At 39.4% G+C, this 26,046-nt stretch overlaps 2 protein-coding genes across 2 annotated transcripts in view; both read right to left on the bottom strand.

Moving 5' to 3' along the window:
- Window positions 1-26,046, bottom strand: part of LOC123871244 (uncharacterized protein C1orf198 homolog) — a 504,106-nt gene that overhangs the window by 398,147 nt on the left and 79,913 nt on the right. The gene's annotated exons all lie outside the window — the stretch shown is intronic.
- LOC123871006 overlaps window positions 1-26,046 on the bottom strand; it is a 40,798-nt gene that overhangs the window by 5,508 nt on the left and 9,244 nt on the right. Inside the window, exons 6-26 of the mRNA XM_045914523.1 lie at window positions 24,954-25,100; window positions 22,954-23,105; window positions 22,387-22,512; window positions 21,734-21,861; window positions 20,878-21,044; window positions 19,280-19,496; window positions 14,661-14,799; window positions 12,104-12,221; window positions 11,265-11,334; window positions 10,660-10,756; window positions 10,189-10,311; window positions 6,147-6,417; window positions 5,509-5,635; window positions 5,281-5,364; window positions 4,597-4,766; window positions 4,060-4,202; window positions 3,228-3,362; window positions 2,718-2,820; window positions 1,867-1,978; window positions 1,249-1,431; window positions 474-594 (exon numbers count right to left, since the gene is read on the bottom strand). Coding sequence (XP_045770479.1) covers window positions 474-594; window positions 1,249-1,431; window positions 1,867-1,978; window positions 2,718-2,820; window positions 3,228-3,362; window positions 4,060-4,202; window positions 4,597-4,766; window positions 5,281-5,364; window positions 5,509-5,635; window positions 6,147-6,417; window positions 10,189-10,311; window positions 10,660-10,756; window positions 11,265-11,334; window positions 12,104-12,221; window positions 14,661-14,799; window positions 19,280-19,496; window positions 20,878-21,044; window positions 21,734-21,861; window positions 22,387-22,512; window positions 22,954-23,105; window positions 24,954-25,100 — 2,933 coding nt within the window. The remainder of the gene's footprint in view (window positions 1-473; window positions 595-1,248; window positions 1,432-1,866; window positions 1,979-2,717; window positions 2,821-3,227; window positions 3,363-4,059; window positions 4,203-4,596; window positions 4,767-5,280; window positions 5,365-5,508; window positions 5,636-6,146; window positions 6,418-10,188; window positions 10,312-10,659; window positions 10,757-11,264; window positions 11,335-12,103; window positions 12,222-14,660; window positions 14,800-19,279; window positions 19,497-20,877; window positions 21,045-21,733; window positions 21,862-22,386; window positions 22,513-22,953; window positions 23,106-24,953; window positions 25,101-26,046) is intronic.

Raw genomic sequence — 26,046 nt, 5'->3', positions numbered from 1 at the left:
TATTATACTACTTTAACACAATCCAATGCTAATAACCATTTGCCTTATTTTGTAGTTTTAGTATTTTTCAAACCCGCATTGTATAGCGTGCAAAACTCGGGTCAATGCCCCACCTACGACGCGGCATTGACTTCGGGTGAACTATTTACGGTGCGTTCGTTGATCTCTGGCGTCAGTCAGATGTTTTATTTGCAAATTGTGAACTTTTAAAAATTACAGGATTTAAAAAAAATCGTACTATTTTTTATGGTAGCTTATCAGTAATCATCAGTACTATATCTGTCTTCGTTTTTGCTAGCGTTCTGGTTACATCCTGTATAATGAGCGCTAGTACGCCGACCGTGGCGTGCGCGCGCGCGTTTATATCGGGGTGCCGTGATTGGTAGATCTTGAGCATGCACAGCACTTACGTCACGTACATGACCGATGATAGGTATACCCAGGTTAAACAAGTGTACAGTAGTTCAGCTCACCAAACTGGAAGTTCATGCTGTTGGGGCAGACGTGGTAGGCGGCGGACAGCAGCCCCTCGCTCACCAGCGCGATGCCCATCGCGTACAGTAGCCCGAAGTGTTGCGGTATGCCCAGCTCTTTCTGACAACAAACCACCACCTATATTAGATCTTAAATACTAATCGTTTTCCCACAAAAACTAAAACAAAAATAATTGTACAATTCCTTCCATTTGATCGGATCCAAAGGCGGGCTGTTTGACTTGTGGACGATCCCAAACTAACTGGCTTGTTGGAAAGTCTGGAGCACCGCGGAAATAAATGTAAGCTCTCTTTGCGTGTTCTATCGCCTTTATAATGGAGTTCTCTGAAGAGCTGTTTGACCTAATTCCACCTTCCTTTTTCTACAACCGCACCGCATGCCAACGTAAGCAATTTCGCCCTCACTACCTGGGTGCCTAATGCACTTACACCCCCGTTGTGTCAGATCCTTTTCCTTCCACACATATGCAAACTATGGAATCAACTCCCAACGGCGGTGTTCCCACTAGATTACAACAAGGGGTGGACCAACAAATTGCTGAAAGGCCGGCAACGCATCGGCGGTTCCTCTGGTGCATGTTCATGGGTGGCAGTAATCATTTAACTTTTTGCTCACTATTTTTCATTAAAAAAAAGCTGGCTTGAGGAACTTGTCTAAGGAAATCTGGCAAGTTATTATATTTTTATTAATATTTTTGTGGTAAAGCTGTTCAATAAACTTGCAACTACGGCCACTACTGGAGACAATATCTACTTGTGTGGGTGTTTTGGTCCTGTGCTGCTGGTGTCGCCGCCACACTTGCGCCAGGAACAAGGCGCCAAGCAACACGTAGCCGATGTTGGAGTACACGTGGTTGAAGTCCGACAGCGCCGCCAGAGGATGCGCGCACAGGAAGTTGAAGTAGCACAGGTCTTGGTTGCCCGACTGGTTCAGCAACTAGGGGAGAAAGAGGAGTTTTTAAAGTTCCGTACCTCAAAAGGAAAAACTGAACCCTTATAGGATCACTTTGTTGTCTGTTGGCTTGTAGACTTATATTACACTTGATGAAGAGAAGGGAGGGGGGGGGGGGCCTGTTTTCTCAGGGACGAGTACCATCGGCACCGCGCAAGGGGAGTTTCCATCCTTATGTCGTCGACATTCCATCTACAGTCCACACGCATGGAACGTTTTGCGTCATCATTCCTCATATGCATGGCTAAGATTTGGAATACTCTTCCGCGATCTATGTTTCCTACCAATTACATTAAATAGATTTTGATAGGCATCTGCCAGGTAAACGCATTTTATCTTAGGTCACATCATCACTTTCCGTCGAGTGTGTGTGGCCAACCTATAATGAATATAAAGTCATATATAAAACTAAAGTCTCACCCGCTGGTAGGTGACAACGAGCTGTATGACGGGCAGAGTGTAGAAAACTGCCACTGTCAGAACATTCCACAGGTACATCTTAGAGCGAGCCTGCAGCACGCGCGGACGACATCTGTGTGAGAATCTAACTATTACACTAAGGCCTAATTTCATCAATATACAGTCCGACAAGGCTTTCTTGGCACTTGGGTGACATTGACAGGGGGCGCAGTTGTAGCACAAAGGCTGCCAGCAAATAAAATCTTCTCAAGTTCAGGGAATATCTTGAAAATGACAATGTTGAAAATCGAGTAAGTATTATCTAATTTTAACTATGAGAAATTAGGAAAGCCATTCCTGTTTGTACATCGAAAAAGAATCATAAAAACCATTGATAGGCCAGGGACTTGCAACCTATCATGTTTACCTGCTCAAATACTATACTTACCTAGTGCTAGATATAGCTATAAGATTCAGACACATTTATGCTGTATTAATTATTATTATCAGAATATATCGCGAAAGTACGTTTATGGAATGACTCTAATATTAAAAAAAACTGAAATTTAGATTTTTTTACTTAGCAACACCACATACAAGGGGGGCAGCATGACACTTCACAAGATGGCGGCGTTAGTTCCAATTTTGGCCACGCGCCAAGAGAGCCTTGTCGGACTGTAGAATAAATTTTACACCTAGGATGAAATCGAAAGTTACTCTCAGATAACCAAATAAAAAAATTATACGAGAATATAGTCCGTACAAAATGACTTCTCACGCTTCATTAAACTCTACGGGTCAACTGTCATGTCAAAAGTACGGTTCACCTTTAAAATAAGGACAAAATCGTACTAATCGTACGCAAAAGGTACCTGGCCAGACTGGCGACGCAAAGTCTACCGCCGTTGGGGTATTCATCGTTTCCTTCTTCATGTGGGGACTCATCCGACTCCGTGTCCGACGACGAACTGCCTCCTATAAGTAGAGTAAGAGTAAAGGGCCATATTATTTATTTTTCAGTGTTTAACTACAAATCCAATCCATCAGCCTGTATGCGCTCACGGCTGGACATATGCCTTTCCAAGAGCGCGCCACCAAACATGGTCCTCCGCCTTCCTCATCCACCCGCTCCCCGCCACCTTCTTCAGGTCATCGGTCCAGCGGACAGGTGTTTAGCTACACTTCATGGAAAATCCAGATTAATATTAATAATACGAAAACATGCCTGACTGTCTGTCTGCTAGCCTTTCACGGCCCATGTTCAACTCTCTACCTATTACGATTCACGAGATACAGCCCGCTGACAGACAGACGGGCGGATAGCGGAGTCTTAGTATTAGGGTCCCATTCCCTTCGGGTACGGAACGCTGAAAAGAATTTACCGCCATGTTCCCCGTCGCCCAAATGCTGTGACGTTGAGCTGCTGCTGCCGTCGTTAATGACGCGCCGTCGACGCCGCGCGCCCGACGCGCGCACGTTCGCATTGTTGTGCGGCATCGCGGGCGCGACCAGGGAGTCTACAAGATAAAGTTAAACAGCACTAAAACCCAACTACTACCCGCGAAACGCCGATAGAAAGCGATATATATGGTATAAAACTGTGTTTATGTCACTCTGTGCATTTTAACATTGTACAATATAATTTATATTTTTGAACTCAGAATTTTTCCCTATTTCATTCGACATCCTACTTATTTTTGGAGTCCCCCACTTTTTTGGATGTAACAACTGTCAGATAGATTTTTTTTTATAAAATGTCACGCGGACCATAATAACGAATCGATTGACACCTCATTCATCAAAATTGGTTCAGTAGTTTAGGCACTACGGTAGAACACATATAAATACAAACGTACATACATACATATTACATTATATAGACTGCTAAAATCATAACCCTTCCTTTTGGCTTTGCCGTAGTCGAATAAAAAATAATGAATATTGAATGAATGAACGTTGGAATTTGTATGTTCCAGGCTGTATAGGTTATGACCTTTGCATATAAGTTTTTTATAGTTCTCGCAAATGTGAGAAAAATACGATACAAGTCTCGGCCGAAATAGCAATTAACGACCTCATTTAGTTTGAAAAAAAAAAATACAAAACCACTTGGGCAGTCCTCGGCTTCGCCTTGAGTTTCCAATATTACCCGGCCGGTAATTGCTTTATTTCCGGCCTGGACAATAATGTACTACTCCAATCTAAAGCTCTCACCTCCATCGCCGTGGTGGTTCCGTCGCGTCCTCTGGCACAGTATGACCAGTATAAAGGCCACATAGAAAGACAGGAAGAATCCTAGCGCAGCCCCCGCAGCTATCATGTACTCCTGGTACGAAATTGTCTGGATCACTTTGAAACTGAAAAAAAACTGAAACTTAAGCAACAGAACAGGACAGCATGATTTTTTCTTTATAGATAATGAACGAAAATTATGCCATCTATTTCTACAAAGCACTATTTTTTGATTTCGGGTCGGTTGGCCAGAAAAAAAAAACACGCGCCAGAGGGCAATTTGCACGAACCACGCGCCACATACACACGCTCCACAAATGCGCCACATACGCACCACAAACAGCTCAAAAGTCGAAACACGAACCCACACACCACTTGCTAAACAAACACACACCACAAACGCTCCACACTCGCGTTACACACGCTTCACGCAAGGTTTTTGGAAATTCCACCCCCTAACCAATTTCCGAAAATTCCACTTGAGTGAAGCTGCAGCGGGTCAACTTTTTGTCAACTCACCTAAACTTCTTGACTCGGCCATCATTGGTGTCGACACTGACGGCGTCGTCCCAGCCGAAGTACTGCGCCATTTTGGGCGCGGTGGAGTTGGGCGAGACGCCGCCCGTGCAGTCGTCGTCCGAAGTCTTCACTATGAACACTATGTAGAAGCCGAGCGGGAACGTGTCTTGCTGCAATTTCATTAAATGGGCTAGATATTCGGCAATTTTTGATATGACTATCACTACCCAATTTACTACTATTATGGCTCTGTACCCAAAGTGTAAAAAACCAGTCATGAATAGTTTTCGCACCATCGTACAAGAAACAACATTTTTTATTTTCATGGCGGCCATTTTGAAAATTTTATTATTCGTTGTTATAGCGGCAATAGAAATAGACATTCTGTGAAAATTTCAACCTACCTACCTATTACGGTTCACGAGATTTTTTTTATTATTTTATCCTGGAAAAAAGAGTTCAAAAGGGATTTTGAAAAAACCTAAATCCATGCAGACTAAGTTGCAGACATCATCCAGTACATAATATAGCAATATAGCAAAATAACCTTATTAGTGTTCAAATAAGTAAATACATATTATTATACATAATAGTACAAATTTAACAATTTCGACCATCAAAAGGAGTACAATTGTACCTAGTTTGAATAAATGATTTTGACTTTGACTTTGACTTTATACTTACCGTCAATGTAATGCCGCCGCGCCTCGTCATAGTTAAATAGTAGCCGTCATACAATATATCCCTTTCGTTGTCGAATACTGGACACTAAAATACACAAAAAAATTTCAAAAACACTGAATTTAAAATTTTTGAAAGTTATTTGGTTGTGTAAAAAAGTGTTGACAGCTTAGTGAGACTGGATCAAGCGACTAGAGCAATGTAAAGGGGCATTAAATAAACAGTACTTACCGAAAAGTTCTGTATAGACACCACAGCGCATATGTCGTCATCTGACTCGATCATAAGGATAACGCTCTGAGGTTTGGACAGCCAACCAAAGTCCTCCCGCACCTCTAAATTGCTCTTCACAAAATACCTTTGAATGAAAAAAAACTTTATTGCAAAAATCAGAAATTGAAAATTCACGATAAAAGCTTTCAGGTTACACATTTTTGGTTTGGTTTGGTGGGAGGCTTCGGCCGTGGCTAGTTACCACCCTACCAGCAAAGCCGTGCCGCCAAGCGATTTAGCGTTCCGGTACGATGCCGTGTAGAAACCAAAAGTGTATGGCTTTAATAAAAACTGCCATACCCCATGTTAGCCCGCTTCCATCTTAGACTGCATCATCACTTACCACCAGGTGAGATTGCAGTCAAGGGCTAACTTGAATCCGAATAGAAAAAAAAGGTCAAAATATTATATTCAAAACCAAACAGATACCTAAAACTGTGTCTTCTTATTCTTTTCGTTTCGTTTTTATGGTCTTTCCGTTTAACAGACTACGACGAAGTTTGGCTACTTTTAACACTGAAAATCAAAGGATTTTTAAAAACCTGAATCCCTGCTCCCCCTATAGAAAAAATAAAAGCAAACAAAACCATACCAACCTTTCTAAAGTTTTCTGCTCCTCAAAATCCAAATCCTTGTTACAAATATACTTTTTCTTTATACTCTGTGAGTTCACATCAACCATTTTGTTTGGCCCCTGGTCGAAGGGGAAAAAGTAGTATTTGGGCTGGCTCGGGGTGCTGGTTAGATTGGTCACGGAGTTGAGGTTGATGTAGAAATCTTCAACCGTCTCCACTGTGATTGTGACCTTTATGGGGTCAGGTGAGGACGAGGTCAGGTGAACTATTGGCGTGTTGAGTGATGATATGTCTAGAACAAAAAAAAATGGGTGAAAATAGTAGTTTGTATATTTTTAGTTGTTCTGTTAGGAAAAATTTGTGTTTACGGTTCAACTCATACTGAACAACAAAATGCGAAAGAGAATTTCTGGTGTGCGCTGACCCTAATTGTGAAAACTTGAGGTCCCATGGAATCGAGCTTTAAGGTGTGCACACACGGGTCTTTTGTTCCTGCCAACAATTTCCTTTTAACGCGACGTATTAAAGTGCATAAGTGGTAGTGTCTCTAAAGTGGTATATTTATTATTAACTAGAGGATGCCCGCGACTTCGTCCGCGTGGATTTAGATTTTTACAGATCCCGTGGGAACTGTTTGATTTTCCGGGATAAAAAAATGCCTATTTCGATTACAATCGCACGCAATCTACTTCGGTACCCAATTTCATACAAATCTGTTAAGTGGATGGGTCTTTAGGAATCCCGCGGGAACTCTTTGATTTTCCGGGATAAAAAGTAGCCTATGTCCGTCCCCGGGATATAAGCTAACCCTGTACCAAATTTCGCCAGAATCGATTACACTGTTGGGCCGTGAAAAGATAGCAGCCAGACAGACAGACACACTTTCGCATTTATAATATTAGTATGGATGTAATAGAAGCCTCAAAAATGGCTCGTGTGTACACAGCCTAAAGCTGGTTCCACATTTGGTCGTTCGTTATTTTCGTTGCGTATGGTGAAGACTAAAGTGCGTTCAACTTCATAAGACTAGCTGTTTTGCCCAGGCTTCGTTCAGGTAAAATAAGCAATTTGATTTCTTATTAGCGGAAGTCTATGTTACGAGAGAAAAACAACGAGCTATACGTTGATAGTCAGTCAATTCCCACTTTTGAATACATAGATAAATAAAGTAACGAAATATACAAGAAACAATATATAAGAGAAGAGTAGGTATTTACGTATCAAAGGACCACAGTAGACGGTGATCCGATTCCCACTTACTAAGAAAGCGTGAACAAAAAACATCAAGCATTAGGAAAATCTACCGCTAAATACATTCATATACACTTGAATATCACGCGATTAAAATAAGGTTACCTTTAAACACTGTCCCATACTAAGTCTACATTATCTCTGCTCCCAGCGTACAGTACCCAGCAGAAAATATTCCAAATTGAACTTTAGAAAGAGATAACTGTTTCATAAAGCATTGTCTCTATCGTTGAGATCACCAAACGTCACATACGAGTAGGTATGAGTGATAGAGACAACGCTCTATGAAGCAAAAATCTCTTTCTAAAGTTCGATGTGCAATATTTACTGCCCACACTTGTAGATTGTCTGTTTTCTCTAGATTATAAATATTTCTTCGTCTCTATACTCCAAAAACACCGCATTAAGCAACGTCTTTCGGCGTTAGTACAGACTACTAAAGTTCTTCGGACATGTCTGCCGGCGTGAGAGTGACTCCATTGAGCGTCTTTTAGGGCAGGGCAAGGTGGAGGGTACCAGAGGGCGAGGAGGGTCGCCTACAAGATGGACCGACCGAATTAAATCCGCTGTGGACTATCGGCCAGCAGGAAGAATTGGTCAATGCTCGTGAGGCGTATAACATCTGCCCCCAAAAACATCACTTCGTCATCTTCTTCTTCTTCTCTCTGGGCTGGTTTCCGCACTTAAACGTTTCCGTCTGTTGTGCGTGCGTTGCCCCTCCCCGCCGAAGTCTTCACTCCAGCCATCCAAGCTCGCTCCAGAAGCCAAGTAGACCGCCCAGGTTGCCGAGGACTTCATGGAGTGAGGTTGGGGAACCCAAATGGCGTTCTCGTTGTTCTGCCACGACCATGCACTCCAGGAGCACGTGTGTCGGCGTCTCATCGACCTCCATGCAGGCCCTGCACAGAGGACTGTCGGTAACACCTATAACGAAAAGGTGTTTGTTTAGTGGGCTATGCCCTGTTATGAGTCCCACCACCTTCCTAAGTTTACCTTTGTCCAGGCGGAGTAGTTTGTTAGTTTGTCGTATATCTATGTTAGGGAAAGCCTCTTTGGCTTGCCTGCAGTCAGTTGCGTTTGCCCATAATTGGGAATGCTCCTTAAGTGTTAGTTCATGCAACCAAGTTTTATACTCACTGAAGGGTATGGGTACAATAGGCTGAGGCCCTGTCACCTTCAGCGTCGTGGCCTTGCGTGCTAATGCGTCCGCTGCCTCGTTTCCCTGGTCCCCATCATGTCCTTTGACCCACCGTAGGGTGATATCATTCGACATGGCGAGTGTTTCCAGAGCCTTATGGCAGTCTTGTATGAGTTCGGAGGTTGTCCAGAATTTAGCCAAAGCTTTGAGAACAGCTTGGCTATCTGAGTTAATGTTAATCTTAAAGTTTTTTACCTGTCGATTTGCCATTGCTATGGCTGCGGTTGTAATGCCTACACACTCTGCTTGGAAGACAGAGTTGTCCTTACCGAGTGCGTGACTTATTTTCATGTTTAGTTCTTGGCAGTAGGCCCCTGCTCCTGTGCCAGTTTTTGTTTTGGATCCATCGGTGTACACTTCTATTGCATCCCGTGTTGACTTCGTATCTATGTTTATCTCTGGATATATTTTGTATGGTTTGTCCAGTATGTGTTGTTTCCTGGTTCTGTCACATTTCCACTCCAGGCGTGGTTCTTTGGTTATGCTTTGCACTAGAATTTTAGTGTGCCTTGTGTTCTGTTCTTTCCATAGACCTGAGGTTTTCAGTCTCAAGGCTGCGAGCGTTGCTTCTTCTCTGATTTGTAAGTGTAGGGGCGGGATCCCCAGTATGATTTCAAGTGCTGTTGTTGGTGTGGTACTCATGCAGCCTGTAATGGCGAGGCATGCTTGTCGTTGAAATTTCTGTAGTTCTTGCTGGGCGGTCGTAAGAAGAGTTCTCGGCCACCATATCAAAGCGGCGTATGTTAATGAGCTTCTTACTACCGCTAGGTATAACCACTTTATTATCTTTGGTTTAAGCCCCCATTTTTTCCCTAGCATGCGTTTACATTGGTTTAGTATCGTAAGCGATTTATTAATTTTATCTTCTGTATGCCTTTTCCAGCTGAGCTTGCTGTCCAGAGTCACACCAAGGTATTTTACCTCAGTTGACAGTTTGAGGCTTGTGTTAAACAGAGTTGGTGGTTTGGTTAGCTCTATTTTCCTTTTGTTGGTAAACAGAATCATCTCTGTTTTCTTTGGATTTACGGTGAGTTCATTTTCATTGCACCATCTTTCGATTACGCGCAATGCCCGTTGCATGACTTCATATAATGTGTTCTCTAGTTTTCCACTGATTAAGATGGTGAGATCATCAGCATAACCAATGGTGTAAAATCCGCTTGTGTTTAGTTTGTTTATCAAGTCGTCAACTACAAGGTTCCACAAGATTGGTGATAGGACACCTCCTTGAGGGCAGCCTCTCGCTACTCTCGCACTTCGTCATGACCACGATCGCTCTGCCAAGAGTGTTACGACGAAAAAGAAGAAGATAAAAGATTGAGCCACGATAGCTCAACGGTTGAGAAGCGGACTGAATTCCGAAAGGTCAGCGGTTGCACTATTGTCGTACCCACTCCGGGCACAAGATTTACGCTTTATTGGTGGGGAAAGGAGAATATTAGTCATGATTATTAGTCATGGCTAATATTCTTTATATTAAAAAAAAATTTGATAGATGAACATTAAATATGAATTATTGTGTGAAAAAATTACCTTACATTTCATTGCAGGCATTCCAAACACCTGCGTGCAGGAGGAAATTGTAATAATATGTATAAGTGTGGTTCCACTTACCGCACGTGTCCTCGTCTTCGGAGAATATGTTGTTGTGTGGACACAGCGTGCGGGAGATGTTGCTGAACTGCTCCAGCATGTCCAGGGTTTGAACCAACATCGGCAACTGCCATGAGAACACGCCTGAAAAACATTATTTATTAATTTATTTATTTTGTACCTAGATGTTCTATGAAGATAGTTTGGCCATATTTGTGTGCGTGTGTGCGTGCGTGCGTGCGTGTGTGTGTGAGCGCATTGTTAGTGTGCTTGACGCACAGTTTCGACCGCGACAAAATATTATAACTTTTTAACGTCTTTTTAACTTGATTTCATGTTAGTCTGTTTGGAACAAATCTTTCAAGATTCGATTTTAAACTAACTTCCCAGGAAGCTAGGGGCTTGAAATTTTAAACCTAGGTGGGAACTAGATGTCAATGCAATATTAGCTTGGTTTTGTTTTGAACTTTATATTTTCATGAATATGAGTACCTTTCTGCTGCCTCGCAGTAATAAACAGAGGGTAGGTGCGATTAGCAAAGTCACTAGCCACTGTCACCCGGGCAGGTGTGTTAGATTCCTCCAAATCCTGTTAACATTTAAATATCTTCAATAAAAAGCTGGTCAAGTATGAGTCAGAGTAGCATTTGAAGGATTTCATTCTATTATTTATTTATTTATAATAGAGTAAGCAGTTTTTGCGGATGGGTCTATATCAGAAGTACTTTGATATTTCCAAATGTTTGTCTAATCTATTCTTGAATTGGTAAACAGAGCTTGATATAACCACATCCTTGGGTAATTTATTCCATATAACCAACTCTGTACAAGAAATAACACTTTATTATGTAATATTTTTTTTATGTAATCACAAATTCACAGTTTTTGGATTTTTTTCCTTTACTTGTGTCATAAGACATTGCTAGTTACCAAACTTCATGATTCTAGGCTAACAGAAAGTATAGGTTTTCATTCGTTTGACGGGTTTGACAGACAACAAAGTGATCCTACAAGGATTCCTTTGTTTTTGAGGTACGGAACCGTAAAAAGTTCAAAAAAAAGTTAATTATCATTCAGTTGAGAAACGCACAACTTACTCCTGCAAACTCCATTATATACTCAGTGGTTTTACTAACTTCCACTGTGTAGGGTTCATTGTATTTATATCTGAAAAGATAAAAGAATCCATTTTATTGACTAGATATTATACTTATATTGATCAATAATAATGATGTATTGTTATGAAGACAATTTAGATAACCCATATATTATCTAGGTACTTATGTTTTGTAGAAATGATTCATAAAAAATAAGATAAGCTAATGATTTTTATTTTTTACCTATCAAAAAGCCATCAGATAATAACCATCTAAATGAATAAGATAGTTCTCTAACTTTCAGAGTTATGTGTGTTTTGATCAATTAAATATCACATGCTTGGATGATTATGGAAGAGGGATACTGCATGCTTGTGAGTTCTCCATAATGTTCTCAAAGGTGTGTGAAGTCTACCAATCCACACTTCACACATTCACAATCCACATCCAGGCCAGTATGGTGGTGGGTTGGTGATGATAATGAGTTTCATATCCTAAAACCTATAAGTGACATGCTGAGATATTATTATTAAATAAATAAATAAATAAATAAGTCTACCACTGGGCACTGGATTTAATCTGTGATTGACAATCTGAAAATTGGTGAATTTAGATTTTGTGATCATCGTTCAACAGTGGTGGTTGATGATGATTCTAAGTTAGAGCTTAGATTAGGCTACACATTGGTTACAAAGAATTACTCAATTATGCGTTTGAATACTTGCATGCACATTGCAGATACTTTATTAAATCAATTGGTTAAGAAATAGCCTTTCAAATATAATATACCAACCATAACAGCAAGGGTTGTATTGACATAATACACAAAAGGAACTTACGTGTTATTGTAATGAAATATTATTTCATCACGAATCCTGTGGCTCAAAGTGTACGGAAGAAACAAAAATATTATTTTCAACCAGATCACTTCCATTTTGAATTGATGACACACATTTACTGTTCAATTTAGTTTAATCTAACGAATACTTTATTGAACTGATTTCACACTTTTCGTTTCGAAAATTATAAATAAGGAAACCGAGTGAAAAATGCAAAGATTCAAGGAAAACCATCCGTTTTGAAGTTTCAAGTTTCTACATTATCAGTTGACACTTGACAAATACAATTGACACTTGACAGAAATTATGAAGACCGAAGACTGCTAATATACATCCTACTCTATGGACTGCTAACACAGATAACATTTAAATTACCTATGCATCTGCCATTTTGTGATTTTTGAACTGTATCTTTGAATACGTTATATATATACGCACCATCTAAATCGGTCCATCGTTCGATCGAATTATTTGAAACGAGCACCATGCATCGATGGCACCATGTCATCATCATCTTCATCATGATTTCATCATTGTGATATTATGGTATTGAATTCCCGTTAGTCAGATTAGTCTCGGACTCGAACGAGATGGCAAATACGGGCTATTTTGTATCGAATAGTGTTGATTTAAGTACCTATTCTATTCATTGGAGTAGTGGTTTGGAGAAATGATTTACTATAACAAATAATAATAACAGCATTTATGAATCGAAACAAGCACATTTATTAATAATCATTTATTAGCAAAAATATACATTCACAGCTACCGACACCAACTTTGGTCAAATCTAAATTATTAACAATCGAAAACATTTTTTTAACTAAGTTCCAAAAAAAATTACAATTTTTTTTAATATTTGGTATTATAACCCTTATTTTCAATGATTGTACACTAAAATAACTAAACTGAAACGATTAAAAACTAAAAACCTTCTCTTTTTTACATGTTACTAAAAACTGCATCCAAATTGGTCAAGCCAGAAGCGGGGAAAAATCAGGATATTAAAAAACTTCTTTAACCAACTAAAGGCAGAATTACTGTAATTTATATTAATTGTTTATTTATAATTACCAAACTTAGCCTTATTAGATACAGTAAGGTCTGTTCTTAGCCATCTCAATTTAGTCAAAGCTTAGTGCACAATTGAATAACCGTTAATTTATACTAGGAGCATATTCTAGATGAGCATATTCTTTTTTTTAATTGGCTCAGGGTTCTAGCCCTTTTAAGCCAACAACATAATATTCATACTTGGAAGAATACAGACAAAAATTCATCACCTACGTTTGTATAATGGAATTTTCTGTCTAAGTTGAGGGTTTTACTTTTTCTAGACATGTACATGCTCCAAATGTTACACCAAAGAAAGACATGTTGTTACAATTACAAAGTTTCAAATATTTATATTAATTTATACAATGATTTGATATATATTTTTGTACAGTTAATTTTTTTTTAATGATTCAAGAAAAGATTTATTTTTTAATAATTTAGAATTTTTTAAATTAAAAATTAAATTAGACCTAACTGAACAATGATAACTTTACAACTTTACCGAAAACACAACATTGATTTGATAATATCTAATCGAAGAAACACTACATGTCTATTCTATAACTTGTCTATGGTGACATACAAAAATTAGCAAACAAACTTCGAAACTAGAAGCTGATTATTATACCAAGTCAAGCCACCAGTTCACGTTGGATCTAAGCGTTCGGCGATGGCTGTGAAAGTTTACGAATAGTGAAGACGTTGATATAATTCGAGCGTCGAAATACTTCATTGTCAAAGTAAAATTAATTTTTATTGCCCAGCTTTAAAGCACAAGTTCGTACATACATCCACAACCCGCGCTCCAAACGGGAACGTGAAATTAAAATCGGTGTTCCTGAATTTTTTACTTTAAATGAAGGAATTTTAGATTCATTTTACTTTGACGTTATTGTACTTCGATGTCGAATTTTATTAACCTTGGTGAAATGTCAAATCTCATACTAAGCACACAGACGACAAGTCAGACAGTGCTGAGCGAATGCAGAAATAATACGCCAAGTGGCTCTATACACTTTCGCCGAGACCGCTAGACCAACGTGAGCTGGAGGCTTATAAGCCTAAAAAAACAAAGATTTGACCTTCACATTTCAATCATCCTTCAATAATATAGAAATTAACATTAAAAAAGATTTTTAAACAAAGCTTGAGATCCTAAGACAACCCACCAAGTAGGAAAGCCATAAATATTTAACATTTTACACTATAATATAAAACGCTTATTGGTTCCCTCGGAGGTATTGTTACAAACATTAGATTATATTGGTGATAATTCGGTTTTACGCAAATCTCCATCTGTAAAGATGGCCCTTAGAGCACTTTGTCTTGCTCGGACTTCACTATGAGTTAATACAAGACAGATTTATGTGAATTCTGTCTTGCTTTAACTATCTTAATCTGAACATAGTCAAAGGATGCTCTACAGGTCTCAGCCTAAGGGTCAAGAAAAGTCATTCTAAATTTTGACTGCACGTCAATTACAAAACTGCAGTATGGATACGGTTATAGAGCAGTTGATATGATTGATCCGCAACTGCCGACGGCCTGCGCAGTCCGCTTACAGTAGGAACACGCAGTGTGAGAGCATTGCGGACTTTTGATGCAGTTATCTCAGCTGCAGCCTGCAGCCTGCATCCACACTGCAAGTTTGCGATCAGTTTGGTTCGGATTTCCCTAAAGGGAAATTACAGCCAATGTTCCCTGCTTTTAGGTTGAAATCTAGACAACGTACTTTGACTTTACTCAGAATAATTAAGAAACAGTTAAAAAGAGAGATTGCTGGCATAAATCTATCTCGTTTTAGCTGAAACTAGTGTGAGCAAAGTCAAAGTACGCTCTATAGACCTCACCCAGTCCTGTAGATTTCGTAGAGATTTGCGTCCAACATAATTAGCATTACTAAAGGTATTTTTTTTATATGGCGGCGGGATCGGTGTCATGCAGAACTCGCCATGAAAGGTGAAACTGTTGTACAATGCAGGGCCCAAAGAAACGTTTATCCCACTCGTAAGGGCGCCTGTCCACTGAAGCGACCAATTAGATTATGTAAAAACCACGTGATGATTTCGTTACGAGATTTCTCAAAAATCTGATTGATCGACTAACCATATGTACAGTCAAAGGCCGTAACTCGTTTAGCACCTTAATGATCATATTCGCGTGGCACGGTTATGCACATGTGTTAGGCGTGTTGGCGTGTTTATAGAAAAAGGTCATAAGTGCTACAGTCATTGATGCAATAGTTTCTCGAATTCTGAGGCCGACCGTACATATTCGCTTCAATTGACAGTAAATCACCCACTTTTCAACTATCATGGCGCGTACCGTTTAATATGAACCCTATTCAAATGTTGACAAGCACGTTTTGACACTTCCTGAAAGGTATACTCACAAAAACGCAATTTTATTGTATAGTCCGTACAAAATGACGTTTCACGCGCCATTTTAACTCTATGGATCAGCTGTCATGTCAAAAGTACGGTTGACCTTTAAAATAAGGACTAAAATCGTGCTTTTGTAATGATATTTGGCACAAAGTTAAAACTGCGCGTGAGAAGTCATTTAATACGCACTATACAGTATGTTTAAAAAATACGTTTATATTGTTTTAAAGAGGTTGCACGAAAAGATGTTTTAGCACGCTGCGTGCCGCGACTTTTGAGTATTAATATAATTTCTACGCTATAAATAATGTCTGCTTAAAAATTTTAAATCCTTTCCATCACTGTTTTTATTGCGATGCATTAAGTAGCGAGAAATAATATACAGTATTTCAGGAGATTGCCCTCTTAATGTTTTACCAGATCTAACTTTTTCAGAAAACATTTTTTTTACATTCAAAATAAACAATTTTATCGCCTAACTGGCAGATAGGTATAAAAACTAAAAATCACGCTTATTTTATAAAAGTAGTAAAAACAAAACAATACCTTTCTCTGTCACGCTCACAAGCTTGGCCACACGTGAGAAAGACAGAGAGATTTTCATGAGACTTGCGCTAATTAATAGAATATGTGTGAAATGTGAATGTGTTGAACGTTCCAACTCTAATTAACATGGCTGTATGTTATGGGTGCAGTTATATTTGCCTGTCACAATTTGAATAGGGCAATTATACATTTTATTTAGATATTATTTTAGGATATATTTCATATATTGTGCGTTTACATGGCATTTAAATTAAGTGATGCCAACTAGTGATCATCTAGCAATACAAAAGTTAGGTATTAAAAAATACGTGTTTTACGATAAACCTAAAAGGCACAGAAGAAGGAAACAAATATAACTTAATATAATAACTAAACGGATTAGATCTTAGTTTATACAAAAAATATGAATATAAAAATCACATAAATGTTGTAATTTAACCACACAGAGTCAATCATCCAAAGACTCTTAAATACCTATTATGTCCTAACACAAATCTATAAAATAGTCCTAAATGTATTGCTATCCCTTTCACAAGGTTCCCTGCGAAAAAGTATAGCACTATATTAGACCTGTCGATTTCAAGTTTACAATCTATGTAGAATTGAATAGGCATCAGTGACAAATACTATTAAATATGGCATTTAATATTAAAACTAATATCATATTTTTTTTACAGAATGGACGAAAATAAAAAGTAGACGGAAAATCTATAGCTAAACAAATCTAAGGAATGCCCCTTTTATATTTGAAGGTATGGAGTCAAATAGAAACTTAGTATGTCTTAATTAATTAATTACTCTAATTTTGAAAATGCTTAACACAACAATGTTAATTAAATTATTGACCTTGAAGATTTTATTTTAAAAAACCACGGTCAATTACTCCCTAGCTAGGACACCCTGATAAATAATTAATAATGATTAACTTAAACCTTAAATAATATTTTTAACATCTACCCTCACTTTTATTTTTATAACTTAAATTATTCGTATTGGATGGATGAATATTATAATTTTACACTCGAAATTGAAGGGGTCCAAGAATATATTTTCATTTTCTTTACATCTCTATTCTATACATTCATAACATTATAATTAATAGGTATAAATATTTTTATCAACTACTTATTATTTTATATATTTGATGCTGCCTTAACACTAAAGGTAGATTTAGATTAAGACGGTGACCACTTTGCGCTGACATCGTACATTTAAGCATTTTTGGATAAACACTGAAAAGTATTCTTATGGTGCTGGTTCTGAGCGCAACTAAATTTGATAGTATTTGCATTCCCTTCTTACCTATGTAACAAGAAAAAGACAGACGAACCTAATTTAATTTAGAGCTGTCAAACCTCGCGACTGGCTGCCAGTCGCGAGCTTATTTTGTAGCGTGCACTCTTTAATCTTTAAATGTGAAATTCATGTTCCGTCCTTTTTTAGCAATATTAAATAGAAAAAGATGCAAATTTTGTTTAGAGAAAGACAACAAAACTTCAATATCTTAATCTAAACCTGCCTTAAATAAATACACCATGACTTTTTAGTTGACTTACAAATGCGAACAGTTTCAATGTATCCGATCTCTACAATGAAAGTGGGTGGGGGGAGGGCTTATTAAAATTGCTTAGTGATGACTCAGTCACTCACTGGATGGATAAATCACTATAACTGTAAGTTTTTTTTACTATATTTTTCGCTATAAGTGTAGTTTTTCTTAATATACCAAACTTTTTTTTTATTCAAATGTTTTAACTATTTTTTTAAAATCACTAATGGATACTAGACATTGGGTATTAATTAACTGGTTTGCTTTTGTGAGACGACAAACAAAAAGTCATTGTGTTATAAGTTTATTTCAATATGGACTCGCATGTTAATATGTTATAATAAATTATAAACTATTTTAATGATTACCTTCTATAGTTATAAGGAATTTATTACATATGAAAAAAACTGAGTTAAGATATTACACTTATAGATAAAACTAACTTACATAACATTACATTCCAAACAAATATCACATGAAGAGAAAAATGGAAGATTTATTTCTAGGAATTGATTGTGTTATTCAAACATATATCGAAATATAATAATCTTACAGCTTAGTGATAATTTAACAGTAGTAGTTAAATTGTACCTGCCTATATTTTTATTTTGCTTATTATGTGATTTTGTACTCTACTGTACTGTCAGTAGTGTCAATAAAGGTATATAATTCATTCATTTATTCATACAGTTCTAATAAGCAATATCCGACTGAGTGTGTTGTGGGCTTCCTCTCAGCCCAAGTCGCGTTTAGAACCCTCGTAGCTTTCGTTTTAAGTTCGCGTAGTTATTTATCACCATTACGTCAAATTACCCGTCGAATTCAATAATTGAGACGAAAAGAGTACAATGGTATGGTACCAAATTTGAATAACCGACTTAGACTTTGAATATACTTGTTATGAATGTTTCACTAAATCAATGCAGTTAGATTTTATTTAAGAAAAACCAAAAATCTAAAAAAAACGTAATTTTTATTTGTCTAAAATTCCAATAAAAAAATATTAGATACTACTAATAATGCTGAGAAATTTTATTCGAAATATCCTCTTTTTTAGGGTTTCGTACCTCAAAAGGAAAAACGGAACCCTAATATCAGATCACTTTGTTTTCAAAGATAGATAACTATACCAAGTGGGTAATTATATGAAAGGGCTGTCTGTACCTGTACATTGTAAAACAGATTTTCATTTATTTTTATGCATTATAGTTTTTGAGTTATCGTGCAAAATGTTGGAAAAAAACCTGAGTGCGGAACCCTCAGTGCGCGAGTCGGACTCGCACTTGGCCGGTTTTTTTTTAATGAAAACTAAAAACATTACTAACTGATTGAATATCACAATGTTACGATCTTTCAATCAATGAATCACATATTTGTACAGTAAATTCGATTAGAAAGCATAGTATATAAAGATCACATATAAGTTATTTCACTCATTGAAGGCACTTGTAGTCATTATGTATCATTGTAGTCAAACTAGGTAAGAAACAAGAAATCTGGTTAAATGTTTCAAGAAACAGGATATTAAAAAGCAAAAAAATGTCCTTGACAGTCAGTTTTCAATTTTCTTCTCAAAATAATAACGACATTTTTACGAGCTACGATTTTTTTACTCCACATCACGAAAAATTATGTCGTAACGGTTTTCTTATTATTCTTATTTATACTGTTGTTATTTTTATTCGTATTTTTAGTTATATTATTATTAAGAGTTTCTGTAGTTGCGGCGTCCGTCTTTCTGGTAGTTCTGGAGGGTTTGGTCGCAGACATGGACTGCAGTCTTTTTGCTGACCTGGTGAGGTATTTACCTTCCTGGGCTACGCCGGCAGGCGCCCTCGGCGTCAAAGACTTTATGCACCTGGAAATAAAGGCCAAAGTTACAAACGTCGCTATCTTCAAGCTGAAAATAGATATCATTTTCGTAATCAACACTCCGAAAAGCGTAATATAGAAAGAATTATATCAAAAAGTACCATACCATCTTTAAATTGATATTATTTTCAAAATCAGCACCGCAAAAATAAACACCTACAGATTTCCTTTATTTTTTGACATTATTCATACTAATATCCATACTAATATTATAATAGCTTATATCCCTTGGACGGACATAGGCTACTTTTTACCCGGAAAATCAAAGAGTTCACGCGGGATTTATAAAAATCTAAATCCACGCTAACGAAGTCGCGGGCATCCTCTAGTTCATTATATTTTCGTTATCTCCGCAGCTTGGAGAGCATCACTTACATTTGATAATAAATCGTTAAACCTAAGAACAGAAATTGTTCTCTTGGTCGAGTTGTATGTGGATCTGGAGACCTACACCATTGTTATTTTTTTATTTATTTAATTACAGACAAGAAAAAGTGATAATTTTACACCAAACTTTGTAGACCAAAGCACTAGATAAAAACTAAGACTGGATTAAAGAAAACCTCTACTATTCTACAATTACTGGTAACGGGTCACCATCCTGAGAATGACTACGATGCAGAGAGGGAGGAAGAGAGGGAGACGGAGAAAAAGAGAGAGAGAGAGCGAGAGAGAGGGTGAGAGATAGAGAGAGAGAGGGCGAGCGAGAGAGAGAGAGAGAGAGGACGAGACAGAGAGAGGGGGGGGGGGGGCGAGAGCGCGAGAGAGAGACTTATGTAAATTAGTTTTAGGTATTAGTATTTGGTAATTATGCACTACGTTTTTGATACATACCGTTAAGGTATGGAAAGCCCTTCCGGCGGTGTCCGTGTCTCTTGCCGCGTAAAACTTGAGTACCTGAAGGCATGGCCAAATAAGCATCTTCTATGCAAGCGGGCTTCAATCTAGACCTCATCATTGCTTGATTGTCGCCAAGCGCAAGCACAGTTCACGACAGTCAGGAAACTTGTAACACAACGTCGAGGCTTCACCTACACTGGCAAGCGTCAAATGTTACCTACATTTGACGCTAGGTACAACTGGGTCAACGTTCTTTGATTTAATGTCACCCCTAGTCTAAGGCTGAGATCTACAGAGCGCACTTTGACTTTGCTCAGAATTAAGACACTGTTAAAACGAGACATCGTTATACCGCTGGCATAAATCTGTCTCGTTTTAACTGAAACTAAAGTCTAAGTAAAGTAAAGTGCACCCTATTAATTTCAACCTCACACTTCACAGATGTCAGATTCAGGACCAAAACCGATGGTTTCCTAACTCTAGTTCACTCTGGCGCAAGCCTAGGAAGGAAAAGAAGAATCTCTTACTTGGAGGCCTCATGTAGTTTCTTGGAGAGCAACTCATTCTGCATTCGGGCGACAATTAGTTGCTTCCTCAGCTGAGCTTTGCTCTTGTTCCCGCCGGGGTTCAGCAGCGGGTCTCGCTTGATGCGCGCCGCCGACGGCCGCTCCATCGGTTCCGGATGTACCATTTTCTGAAAATAAGATACAGACTATTATCTTACTTCGTCTGTGTTGGTGTTAGCTGGCGGGCGTGCTCTGCCTTTTTGGAGTGTTTTTTTTTGTTAAAACTGACTGGAAAGCGTTCTAAAGGGGTGCCGTGCGTGTTTCGGCGAGAGCCGGCACAGACGAAGTCCATATTTGTATATAGTTTTCCTAACTTATTACAAACTATTATAAACTTGACATTGGCTAATCTTTGTAAAGCCAGACGAGAGAAAAAAAAAGACTATTATCCACATTCTGGTCAATCTTCTTCTTTTAATTTCTAAGTAGCACAATCCTTTATAACAAACTAGATGATGCCGCGACTTCGTATGCATAGATTTCGTTTTCTTTAAATCCCACATTTCCAGGATGCAAGCTGTAGCTAAGCTAATAAATTACTATCAACAATTGCTACACATGGATACAAGTTTTATTAAAAATCCTGTGGGAACTCAATAGCATTTGGGGATAATGTAACTAACTATCAATGAAAGAATTTTCAAAATGGGATCATTAGTTCCAGAGATTACCCCCTACATCCAAACTTATAAACTCTATTATATATAATATACCTAAAATATATTAGTTGAAAATAAAAAATAATACTTGATTACTTGAAATGGGTGTTTATTTAACTCATAATCTCTGTAATCAGTCACCAAGCAGTATATCTTACCTTCAGCAGCTGGTTGAGCTCTCGGGATAGTTTGGGCAGGTCGGGCAGCTTTCCGTCCCGTATGTCGTGCCACTCTTGCCCGTTCATTGGTAACGAACCGCCTCCACCCGCCTCGTATAGTGTCAGACCTGGGTAGACAAGGCACACATGTTTATATGAGTTTCATTGTATTTATGTGCGTATATAGCGATAGGCAATTCATTCCAATAAGAATCAAACTATTCGATTGTTGTGATTATACGATAACAATTGAATAATTGAAAAACAATTGAATATTTTAATTTGTTCAATTGATACACAGCGCGCGAGTCTGGGACGAATGAATTGAAAATCAAACGCAATTGATTTGAATTTTCGATTTATTTGATCCGAACCGTGCGCTCCGTATTCGTCGTCTAAATAACAATCGGGAAATTTAACAATGTTCTAAATTGTGAGCATATCATACTCATGTGTAGCTAGTTTTTTTATTAAAACCCTGTAGAAGCTCTTTTATTTCCCGGGATAAAAAGTAGCTTATGTGTTAATCCAGGTAATCCAGATAATCTATCTCCATACTGAATTTTAGTCTAATACCGCCCGGTAGTTTTTGCGTGAAGAGTAACAACCATACAGTATATGACGAACGCGCTAATGAGTAGGTATTTACTCACCAAAAGCGAAGATGTCGGCCTTGGTCAGATGCGTGAGGTCCTCCTGCAGAACCTCTTTGGGCAAGTACCTGCAGTCGCCCTCCTCCACCGACGGCGACGACGTGCAGGTCACGTGGCCAAGGTCACCTGCGACAACATTTAGTCAGATAACATTGGCATGGCATTCATTGCAAGATTTGTATGTTCCCACTGAAAGAGCACGTTATTCTCTCTTATAGTTCCCTTGTTCTCTGATAGTCACTGCTTATGCTCTAGCAGGAACTGTTGACATACATAGACTTTGAGCCAAATTCACTGGTTGAGCACTCTATTCCCTCTCATAGTTCCCTTCTTCTCTTCGGCTTTGCACTGCATATGCTCTAGCTGTCATCGATAAATTACAGTCAAAGGCCGTAAGTCGTTTAGCACCTTAATGATCATATTCGCGTGACACGGTTACGTGTGTGTGTTTATAGGAAAAGGTCATAAGTGCGCCAGATTTTTGATGCAACAGTTTCTCGGAATTGCTACTCAAATTCTGAAGCCAACCGTACTAAAGTGACGTGGATATGCCTATGGTACACTCACCGATCTTGTACTTGTGGTGCGAGCGAGGCGGCGCGTCGTCATCGTCGTAGCCGTCGTCGCTGTCGGGCGCGGACGTAGACGCGTCATCGCTGCATATGAAGATGTTGCCGGGCTTGAGGTCCATGTGCACTAGTTGGCGCGAGTGGATGTAACTGCCAAGCATATAGACTTGTATTAACACTTGATGAGGAGACAGGGGGCTGTTTTCACAGGGACAAGTACAATCGCCATCGCACAAGGGGGACTCCGATGCACTCATAGATCTCAGGATTTCCCAATATAGCCACCGAGGGGGTTTTGGTAGATAAAAACCCGACGTCCGGTTTATTTACAGACTAGCGCTTGGCTGCAATCAGACCTGCTAGCAAGTGATGATGCAGCCTAAGACGGAGCGCGCTTGCCTAGAAGTTGCCTATTCACTCTTGACATTGGGCTGGGTATGACCCTAATCAATGTCTTCGGCTAGGTAGGACCCATTATCTTTCCCAGAAAATACACACTTTTAAAAAACTACTAAAAACCCATTTTATGAATAAGCCTTAAACTATAAAAATAACGTAATAAAAATAAGTAATAACTGTCAAATATAAATAATATTTATTCATGTCACATCTAGTTCGTTGATGAATCTATGTAATCTATATAGTGAGTCAGCTCAGTCAGCTCAGCCGTGGCTCGCGCTGACTATTGGACCTCGCGCGTTCCTGTTTTTTGTTGCGATGGTACTTTAAGAATTAAAGTATAAATCTACCCACTAGTGTCACACTAATATTATAAAGGAGAAAGTTTGTATGTGTGTGTGTGTGTGTGTGTGTGTGTGTGTGTGTATGTTTGTTACTCCTTCACGCAAAAACTACTGGACGGATTGGGCTGAAATTTAGAACGGAGATAGATTATACCCTGGATTAGCACATAGGCTACTTTTTATCCCGGAAAATCAAAGAGTTCCCATGGGAATTTTAAAAAACCTACATCCACGCGAACGAAGTCGCGGGTATCAGCTAGTAATATTATAGTAATATTATATTTCTAACTTCTAATATATACATAATATTATAATATTATGTATGTATTAGAAGTTAGAAATTGAAATAACATATCTTAATTGTCTACTAACATATCTATAATTATTGTGCGCTCTAAAATGTAATTTTGAACTCTGTAACATAGCCTGTAAGTTTCATTTAAGTGGAAATTCCTTTATGGAACTAATAAAAGTCTTAAACCAGAGAAAATCGGAAAATCTTAAGATTTCCCCACACTGAGAAAGGAGGGGAGGGGGGGCGGGGGCACCTGTTCAATCATCATAAAAAATAAAAATCTCTTGGCAAGGTTATGAAATAAAAAAGTGGATCCAAGCAATCTATACATATAACTAGCTGATGCCCGCGACTTCGTTCGCGTGGATGTAGGTTTTTTAAAAATCCCGTGGGAACTTTTTGATTTTCCGGGATAAAAAGTAGCCTATGTGCTAATCCAGGGTATAATCTATCTCCATTCTAAATTTCAGCCCAATCCGTCCAGTAGTTTTTGCGTGAAGGAGTAACAAACATACACACACACACACACACACACACACACACATACAAACTTTCGCCTTTATAATATACATATAATAAAATTGTAGAAAAGTGGTGTCTGTACAATGGAAATATATAAAAAAAAGTAGAAGGGGTTGTTATTATATCGATGCCGAACCCGAAATTGTAATTAATTTTTTTTTGTCTGTTTGTCTGTGTGTTTGTGCACGCTAATATCAGAAACGGCTTATTCGATTTAGATACGGTTTTCACTAATATATTGTAGTAAGCTTCACTTAACATTTAGTGTTTATTTCATGTCAATCGGTTCATAAATAAAAAAAGTTATGTCAATTAAATCACGGCGAACATTTTTAACGTACAGAGTACGTACTATGCTGCCCGAAAAGTCACTATTCCACGCGAACGAAGTCGCGGGCACAGCTAGTTAAGTAATAAAGTTAAGTATAGTACACTCACGCGAGTCCGTCAGATACATGGGCCAGCAAAAATAGTAGTTCACTCTCAAGCAGCGGCTCTTTCTCTATCTTCTGTTGCAGCGAGCCACCATCGCAGTACTCGCTCTGTATGATCATGTGGTCGTCTTCCGCCCACGCTGAGTAGTATCTGTTGAACAAAATATCCAAAGCTTAGTATTACAAGTGATTCATCCCGACTTGAGATCTTGCATCCTCTGAGTTTGGACTTGGACCTATAGGTTAAGCACTAAAAACCGAGCGCCGGCGCGAGCGTTACATGAAATGTTCGTAGTGCCGTCCACACGTAGAATTCGTGTTACATTACACGGTGTACAGCTCGTCACGTACCTCACAAGATGCGGATGCTTGCCCAGCGCCGCATGCGCGTACACCTCGTTGAGCGCCGCGCGCTCGGCCGCGGAGCCGGCGACGGGGCGCAGCGAGCGCTTGAGCGCGTACACGCAGCCGTCGAGCTCGTCACGTACCTCACAAGATGCGGATGCTTGCCCAGCGCCGCATGCGCGTACACCTCGTTGAGCGCCGCGCGCTCGGCCGCGGAGCCGGCGACGGGGCGCAGCGAGCGCTTGAGCGCGTACACGCAGCCGTCGAGCTCGTCACGTACCTCACAAGATGCGGATGCTTGCCCAGCGCCGCATGCGCGTACACCTCGTTGAGCGCCGCGCGCTCGGCCGCGGAGCCGGCGACGGGGCGCAGCGAGCGCTTGAGCGCGTACACGCAGCCGTCGAGCTCGTCACGTACCTCACAAGATGCGGATGCTTGCCCAGCGCCGCATGCGCGTACACCTCGTTGAGCGCCGCGCGCTCGGCCGCGGAGCCGGCGACGGGGCGCAGCGAGCGCTTGAGCGCGTACACGCAGCCGTCGAGCTCGTCACGTACCTCACAAGATGCGGATGCTTGCCCAGCGCCGCATGCGCGTACACCTCGTTGAGCGCCGCGCGCTCGGCCGCGGAGCCGGCGACGGGGCGCAGTGAGCGCTTGAGCGCGTACACGCAGCCGTCGAGCTCGTCACGTACCTCACAAGATGCGGATGCTTGCCCAGCGCCACATGCGCGTACACCTCGTTGAGCGCCGCGC

Source organism: Maniola jurtina, chromosome 13 (genome assembly GCF_905333055.1).
Source record: "Maniola jurtina chromosome 13, ilManJurt1.1, whole genome shotgun sequence".
Classification (NCBI taxonomy): domain Eukaryota; kingdom Metazoa; phylum Arthropoda; class Insecta; order Lepidoptera; family Nymphalidae; genus Maniola; species Maniola jurtina.
This window is presented reverse-complemented; position numbering and strand designations above follow the sequence as displayed.